At 38.5% G+C, this 9,266-nt stretch overlaps 1 protein-coding gene across 1 annotated transcript in view; it reads right to left on the bottom strand.

Moving 5' to 3' along the window:
- Positions 1-846: 846 nt before the first annotated feature.
- The window catches only part of LOC107094642 (netrin-1), a 69,532-nt gene continuing 61,112 nt past the window's right edge, over positions 847-9,266 (bottom strand). Inside the window, exon 7 of the mRNA XM_015390392.1 lies at positions 847-3,420. Within this exon, the coding sequence (XP_015245878.1) occupies positions 3,101-3,420 (320 nt within the window). The 3' untranslated portion in view covers positions 847-3,100. The remainder of the gene's footprint in view (positions 3,421-9,266) is intronic.

Genomic DNA, 9,266 nt, shown 5'->3' with positions numbered 1-9,266 from the left:
GTAATATATTAGTATAACAAGACATTACACAACCATTTGCATTGGACACTCCTAACAACATTTACAAGCCAGAATATAAACAAGAGGAGAAAATTGTAGGGGTTTGTTTATGGAGAACATACGTCTGGTGGGAAAGTACCTCTCTGTGACAAAGCTTGAAAAACAAGTGGAAATGTTTCAGTCCAGTCCCGCTCACAGAGTCTTTGTAAGCAGATTTTAATCGAACACAAACAGCTTGATGCACAGAGTACTGAGGTGAACCCCTGGGGTTATGCATTAATGCTTGATCTCCAGGGTACATGTATGCTGGTGAACATTCATTTTTTTCCACACATTTAGCTTCTAACAATGAAAAACGAGGGTTAGGTTTACACGTAGACGCAGTATAACTGGTTAATGGTTTAACAATACGAAAGAAAAGTAATACTATACAGCTATTTCACATACAGACAATCAGTCATGCCTTTATGTCGAGTACCAAGTACAGATAAGAGAATCTCTTCCTCAAAAAGACACTTTGAGGTGAGGAAAATTTGACACATCGTGCCCAACGCACTCGCACAATAAACATCTGTGACATCTTATCACTCCACAGGGTTTTTTTTCTTCTTTCTTTTCAACACTGAATATTTTAAAACAAGTGTGCATAATTTCACAATCATCATCATTCCATCAGCTACAGTAAGTGGTGAGCATGTGGCATGCAGGCGGTGAGAGGGCTCGCTCACAGGACTTATAGATGTAAAAGTTTAGTCCTCATTAGATTCTTCTGTAGCTGGCATGAAACATCAGTTCGTCTGTGAGGCAGGCAGGTTTTGAGCTATAGCTATACAACTAATGTGTGTCTTTAACAGGAATTTGGGAGTTTCCTCCTTTCGGATGCCACCCTTTAAAACCTGAACATATCTAATATGTTCGTATATATCGGACTAGTAAATAACATAAGTGCATCGTTGACACATCTACTCTATATCTATGTAATAAATCAGCATCTTCTACCCAACCGAATAAAAATAAAACAAAGACTTATTCACACATTGTTACTTTACATTGCAGAGGTCACAACCATAACTTATCATGCAGGTGCATCGCAATAAATCTGAATGTTATGAAAAAGGTACTTTACTTTCCTTTCAAAATGTGAAACTTGCTTGTAGATTTCAATTTGGAACACAATGAATTAAGTGATTTCAGTTTCCCAGAAGATTAGAACATTACACAAGATGAACCGTCTTTTCTGGCTTTAATTATTATAGGAAGGAATCATAGGAACTCCTACTTGGGCAGCAGGTTAGCAGAGACAGTCTCAAAGGATTAGAGCTGAAGAGGGTGGTGTTTAAGAAATGTCTGTCTCCAAGAACTTTGCTGGAAAGTTAAGTGGAAGGAAAAAATGTGGTATAAAATGAAGCGCAAGCTACAGAAATAACAGCAGCCTTCACCAAACTTCGAGGGCCGATGGGGGGGGGATTCAAAAGTTGTGCACTGTGTCTGACATCAAAACTTTAGCAACCAACCACACACAGATGTATCCTAATAAAGCTGCCACAGCTTTCTAGGTTTCCACCTACCGATTATTTCGATAATTCAATTTTTAATAATCCATTAACTAAAAAATATATACTTTGTGTAAATTAACATTTTTAAAAATACAAAAAACCTTTAGTGCATATTTTAAATGAATTGTAAATGGCAAAAATGTAAAAAAAAAAAGTCGAAGTAAATACAGTATACATGTGTGGACACATTTAGGATTTTTTTATATTAAATGGAAATATCTCTATGTTTTCTAATTATGTCTTAATCACCCCCGTAAGACGATAATTCTTTTAGCAAATGGATGTTTTAGAGTGGTTGTTTTATTAGTACACCAACTCTAAAACATGCCATTCGATTCAAATACCGAATTTCACAACTAATTTAATAATTTATCAATCTGATTAATCTTTTCAGTCTTATATGTTTCTGCCTAAGGCCATTCCTGTAATCAATATAAAAACTAAAGGCTGTTGGTTCAAATGGGCTGTTGGTCAGTAACTGAAAGTTTTTCATCTCTGTTCAGATGGAAGCTTTAATTTAATCAGAAAATGAGGTCCTAGAGTCTAGAGGATTAGTGGGCCATACTTAATATCTTTGCAGAAGTATAAACTTATTCGCTCTATTTTATGCTATATTGATAAAGAATTTAAAATCAGCCCCTGTAAGCGTTGGGTTGATATATCAAACATTATATTACAAGGACAGATTACTTAGTAGGTCAACATTTGTGAACCAAAAATGTTATATTATTGGGCTTATGTGATCTTCTGCTTTTCTGAGGAACTGAATTTTGAGTTTATTTGGTTGTAAATTATGATAATAAAATGAACACCTCAATATTTCATTCTCAAATAAATGGAAAAAATGTTTGATGAAACATCCATATATTGAGATGCACCTGAATTATAGGAAAGAGATGAGCAGAGACTTGAAGGGAAAAGGGAAAGGAAAGTGTTTAGTTCCCAGAAGCTTATGAGGTAACAGGTGATCAGGAAGTTCCTGGGAAATATGGCACTCTGAAATGGCAGCTTAGAAGAGGTCTGAGTTGTTAGTAAAAGTCAACAAAGTTTGGCGGATTTGAAGGAACAATCGTTTTTGGATGGGTTTGGGTAAAGTCCTGGGATGCTGTGTTGTAGCTGCGAACAGTTTCTTGCAGAACCAGGAAAAGAAGCTTTGCAGCTGAGCCGGGGTGCTTTATTATACAGCAACATCATGGGCTAAAAGGTTTTGCATGAGTCGTGTCTTTAGAATTAGGTGCAAACTCTGCAAATACACAACATAACACACCTCAGAGACAACAAACAGAAACAGAAACAACTGTAGAACGAGCTCCTTCACAAAAGTTCCTAAAAACATTATTCTCTTTAACTCCAGCCCAGAGCAGTAGCACTCGGTCATCTCCTTTTTTCTCCTACTCTTCACTTTTGTCCCTTTTTATTTATAGCTATTTAAGTCCATCTATTATCGACCCCCTCCTCTCTCCTACATGTAATCCCAGCAGAGGCATCAGCAATCTGCTGCCCCATGCACCGATTTCCCTCCTCTTCTCACACACGACCCATTCTTAGCACTTTCCCCTCTTCCCGCGCTGTTGGAACTTCCTCAGCCGCCGGCCCCACAGGTCTTTCCACGGGATGAGCAGGCTTCCTTTGTCGGCAACTACACCGCTCTGTCCTGGGGAGTCGTCGTCACTGCCCAGGAGCAGGTACTTCCGGCCGGGTTTGATCTTGGGACACTTGCAGGCCACGTCCTTGGCGCGCACCCATAGCAGCTGGTCGCCACGGCGAATGCGGTGTCCCCCTTGTTTGTAGACAGAGATGATGTTGACGGTGAACTTCCACCACTCGCCTGCCTTGTCTCCTTTAAGAACGTGGACTTGAACAGCTGGTGGAGAAGAAAATCAGAAGCTAAATTACTTTTATGAAAGATCAGTAAATGCTAACCAATAGAAAAAGAAAAACCTTTACTAGATTAGATACATGAGTCACTGAAATATTAAACCTGCGTACTAATCAGTGAAAATCCCCCCATTGTTCTACTTAACTTTTATTTTTTTTATTTTATTTTAATATGTCACATTTTCACATCCGTCAAATAAAATATTTTCCCTGCAGAAATTAAAATATAAGTTCATAATTTTTTTCTCAAAATTTGTTTGATTTAAGTAGGTAAGAAAATCTTACCCAAGGAATAAAATTTAAAAAATAAAATTATCACATTTTAAGGGCAAAATTACTAATTTAATTGGCAGATCTTATTTACCTGCTGATATTAGGAGCAAATATGCTATTTAAAATTTTTTTTACTTAATACAGATCAGTTTCTCCAGTGTTGTTGCAGCCACAAAGTCAGGTGTGCAGAGGAGGAAGAATTCATAACAAGTATTAGGTGCTATCTATTAGGGTTGTCAAAAGTATCGATACTCAAAAAAGTATCAAAACTGAAACGTTGTATCCGGATAAAATACTCATTTTCAAAAGTATCGATACAGCCATCTAAAGTGCAGAATAGTGGAAAATGCACTTTCTGAACACTGTGTGATTGAATAATTCTGCGCATTTTTCAGTTTCAGACTTTTTTTGTAAGAAATGCAGCTGCTGAGAATTATTTTTGTTTACCTGGTTTGGCTAGTGTCATTGTTATGTCTGCAAAACATAGCCAAGGAAGGAACACTTAATTTTAATTTTGTAATTTTTTTTTATCAAGCTTGCTTAATATTGTGCACAGCATACAACCTCAAAATATTATTCTTATTGTTTTTTTATTTATTTCTTGTATTTTTTTAGTAATGAAAATATTTCTGTTGAATTTTAGAGTCTTTGTTTTTATCCTTGTGGTATCGAAAAGGGTATCGAGTATCGAATATTTTACTCAGTATTGGTATCGAGTTGAAAAGTTTAGTATCGTGACAACCCTACTATCTATATGACAGCTGGGTATTTAGAAGGAATCTCAGAAAAAAACAAAAGTCAACAAACATCACAGAGGTAAACATAAAGTTTATTGAACTCTAATGGGACTTTAACTGGAACCCTCTGCTTTAGTTATACGTATATGACTGAAAATGTAGCTTTTTCAAAAACAAATACTCCAGATAGGATGAAGCAAAGTTTGAATCTTAAGTATACTGGAGGATCCGTCATGCTGTGGGACCTTTTCTCTTCTTAAGAGATAATTTTTGTATTTTCATTTATTTATTTATTATTTATTAAACACACACAGAAAATAGTATAATGCAGTAGATAAACAGGAGAAAGAAAAGTTAATAATTACATTTATTTAAAAAAAAAAGATTGATTAAATTCAGGTTTAAATTTAAAGTCATATCATCGTGAACTATTTGAAATTGCAGGATGTCTTAAAGCCATCAGGTAGCCCAGATCCTTACAGTGAAAATGGGTCATCTTTGGGCCTTTTAACAGGAAGAGGACCCCAAACCTATGGCCAAATCATTACAGATGTGGTTCCCCAGATGCAAAAAGGGCCTTCTTCCCCCACTGTCTCAGTCCGCAGTGCGAAAGAGTTGGAAAAAAAACGCTGGTAAGTTTAAGAGGACCCAGGAGGCTGGATGGAAGATGATGATATTTTTTCCAACCTTATATTATGTTATAAAAGAATGCTAATGCTGTCCTGTGGGCAAAAAGGGAAAGAATACAAATACTTAAAGCAGTGTTTTTGATAAAGATAAAAACATATCATAGAATGTTTTAAATATCAAGGGTTAAAATATGCTGCTCCAGTAAAAGATTCATATATTTTAAGGCTTTTTATATAACTTTCAGAGAAGTGCCAATACATGTGGCTGACTGTACTTTCTTTTTAAAGCATTTTCAGAGAACATTGTATAAAAATGATTCAGATACATGCCACACTCCTCCCTTAAACCCTGACCTCCAACCTTCTCCAGCATGTGAACACTCATCAGCATGCAACAGTTTCCACAGAACTCCCTCGCTGCCTGCGCTAACATCACAAGTTTCCAGCGGAGGAGACCCATGTCGCTGGGGTAGAAGCTGAGGAGCTGGATCTTTGAGTTCTTCTTAATGTATTCAGTGCAAGAAAAAAAATTACATCTGCAACTTATAAAACTTCTGAGACATTTTTTTTCTTTCTATTTGATCTGCAAGGTGTGAAGTTGCATATGTAGGATAAATCACGTCAAACCTGGTACCTATCGGGGCAACGCTTGTGGTTGACATTTTCATACCCGGGAAATAGCAAAGCTCACAGTAGATTTAACTAATATGATGTCACACTGACTGCAGCAAGAGGGATAAACAGCTCAACAGCATTGAGGCTAATGTTTGCTTGGAGTGAAGTACTTTGTTCTGTGAGTTTAACCAGGAATGTCCAATTATGCATGCTGTAAGGGGGTTGTGGGATTTTTTTTAAACCTAAAAGAGATTTCATTTGAGAAATACTGAATTTAGTGATTTTATTTCAACACCAAATCTAAAAAACATGTCCAAATTATTTCTGGTTTTGGCCAATCAGCCTTTTAGCTGTACATTAACAAAGCTTTCCTATCCCTTGATCTTTAGTGCATCTTATTTGGGAATTAAAGGTATCAGAACAACACCGAGAAGAGTTTAATGGTAAGGTGAAAGAAAAATAAAATCTTTTACATAAAACATTGTTTAAAAAAAAAAAAGTGACTTGCATTTGTCATCAGACCCCTTTTATACAGATACCCCTAAATTAAAGCCATCCTTTTGAAGGATGTTGGGGGTTCTTAGATACTCCTGAGACTTTTGTCTGGTTTGCAGGCTGCACTCGGTTTTGGCAACCCCAAGAACCTCGCAAGATTGGCTCAGGAACCAGGACGTAAAGACGTGTTAAACGCTGCAACAAAGCAGTTCTACTCTGTATCTCTAGGTTTGTAGAGAGAAGAACTGGAATAAGACGTTGATAATGGAGCAGACTAATTGTTTGTAAGCAACTGTTTTGGTTCATTTTACTGTAAATTTCTTAGTAGGCTTTAAATCTAGCTAAATTACAAGCTTTGGACATATTCCATAGCACTCGTTACAATAATCAGGGAATCATGCCATATACCCATAGTTACTCTGGAGGAGAAGCAGAGGTCAATAGCTCAGCTGGGAGGATAATCTGACCGAACAATTAGTCGATTTTCACACTGAAATTTGGCTTTTTTGAAAGAGTGGCAGGAAGAATGTTACTGCTGAAAGACAGTCGCAAGTTTAGGATTTTTTTTTTTCCATTTAGGATTGCCTTCGACTGTTCTAGTTAAACAGTTCAACTGAAACTTCATTAGTTCAACTTTTTTTTTTTTTTCTTTAGTCCAACTGTTTTTAATATTCTTTTTTGTTTCTGCATTTTTTATTTTATTATTATTTTTTTCCTTGCTTTGATTCTGTTTTATTTTCCTATATTTCAATCATGTAAAGCACTTTGCATTGTCTTTGTACTGAATTGTGCTATACAAATAAATTTGCCTCGCCTGCCTTGCCTTGCAAAAAGGGATTACATCAGTATTATAAGAGACCTATCAAACACTTGGAAGAAGGTGCTTTGGTCAGATTGGTTTTGTCTCATCAGATTCTGCTGGGAAATCAAACACTCAATCACCCAAACAGTAAAACAACACTGAAAAAAATAATGCAGCCGCTTTTGGCATTTACTTAATCATATTTATTTACTTTAAAAAAATTGTTTTTATGTTCTACCCTGCTAACATGAAACAATTGTGTTAAAGTAACTAAATGTGATTAAGCAAATGCCAAAAAAGGTGGATTCCTTTAACTTTTAAGAGTTAATGGGAATAGATCAAATGAAAGCTGAAATAGGGAAAAGAAAAAAAACTCTAAATCTTGCAAAATGCTAGTTAGCTCAGAGGTGCTGCTAATTCGTTGTTGGAAAGCTGTATGTAAAGAAATTTCATTTTGTATGCACCCTGTGTATATAAAACGACAATAAAGTTTGTCTAAGTCTCTAAGTGTAAGAGTGCTTATACTTTTGAGATTGATGAAATAAAACTGCGTGTTTAAAATTCATCCCTGTAATATTACCAAACCGGAAACATTTTTAAGTGTGATGAATGCTTTTGTAAGGCAGAATAAAAATATGATTTTCTTTTAAAATGGGGTTGTTGTTTTTTTCCTTTATCAGTGGACTTCTGCCAATAGCAGAAATGAATCGAGGTGTTCGAGTGTGTTCTCGTCAGTGCATGTTGTGAGCAAATCACACACGGAGAAAGAAGGTCTGTGGGGCTGAGTGGAGCGAGCTCTCACAGCCCTGCCATTCACTGCAGGCCTCTCCTTCATCCCGACACATAAAGGGTGTGGGGGTGGGCAGTAGAAGCAGGACGGGGGGGTAACTATTCGTCTTCGCAGCAACAGAAAAAGCTCAGGGAGAATCAGGATGTGTTTCCGACCTCATGAGCTGTCCGGGGTTCTGCTCCCAGAACTCAGTCCAACTTCACAGCGTGAGAATCCAGCAGGGACAGGGATCGCTGACGGACTCAGTAGAGGAGACCCGCTGGTGTCACAGGGGCCCATGCTCCCTGTCAGTGTCTCGCCTTTCCTGCTTTCACTCTCAAGTATGTTTTCAGACCTTGGGGTGTATTGAAACGCACACAAATCCACACACACACCATGTGCCATTTGGTTAGACACCAGTTAGAAAAAGAAGTGCTGTGTTTCTATCAGAGGAAGTGTTGGATGATCTCAGGTTCCAACAATGGCGGCCGACAAAGTCTCCCTTACAGCCAGACTTCCACCCGAGCCGACCTTCTCTGGGTGAGCTGCGGTTTGACACTGCATGCCACCAATAAACGCGGGGAGCTAATGAAATTAGAGCTCGCCTAATTAGCCTACAGAAGCCGCTCTCTCTTTTGGTTATCGGCTAAGTGAACGATCAGGGACCTGCTACCCTTTGGGTGAGTGCAGAGAGGTGGCTGAGGGGATCTGGGGGCCCTGCCTTTGAGCACTGTCCCGGAGCGTCGGTAAACACGCGGCCCTTTTGATTCATTGTCCTTCTGGCGGGACGAGGGAGGGTACGTGTGTGCAGAGGAGGGTGTCTGAAGAGTAGTGGGTGAGGAATATAATCCCTTTGTGTCTCCCGTCTCCGTAGCTACGGCGGTGATGAAAAACAAAAATTGAATAAACAAAACATATTTCTTTTTCTCTGGGGTGGCAATCCGTCACCGTCTGCTTAATTTACCACCTGTTTGTGCCCCGAGGAATGCTCGGTGCTGGCAAAGCGCACAACTGTGTTTAAACAGAGGGCCCCTTCCCGTGACCCCCGGGGGCCTGCATAAGCACTCACATGCAGGGGGTTGAAGAAGAATAGAGAAGCCCCACAAAAGCAGGGCGACAAGCCTGAGAAATGAATTAGACCACGGTAAAAGGAACGCATGCTGAGCCTCGACACGACTCGGGATAAAATCATCCGCTTCAGAGGAATCCAGCAGCACACGCACGCTTTGCTTTGCTTCAACCGGCCTGACAGATTTATAGGTGCACTGCTGCTCTCATTCCTGACAATTAAGATTTAAGTCAATGGAAATATGAAGAATGACTACATATGGCTTCATCTCCAAATGCTGCAAATGGACTGAATTAGTGCGGACTCAGCTGTGAGGAGACTAAAATACATTTGGCCGGTTTTCATCTGGACGATATAAAAGGAAAGCAAATCTGCTTCTCTGTTGAGCTAATGCACTTTTGCTGATAATGATTTTGAATGCGACTTCAGAAAGAGATCCAGTC

The sequence above is a fragment of the Cyprinodon variegatus genome, unplaced genomic scaffold, assembly GCF_000732505.1.
Source record: "Cyprinodon variegatus isolate N-32 unplaced genomic scaffold, C_variegatus-1.0 Scaffold495, whole genome shotgun sequence".
Classification (NCBI taxonomy): Eukaryota; Metazoa; Chordata; class Actinopteri; order Cyprinodontiformes; family Cyprinodontidae; genus Cyprinodon; species Cyprinodon variegatus.
This window is presented reverse-complemented; position numbering and strand designations above follow the sequence as displayed.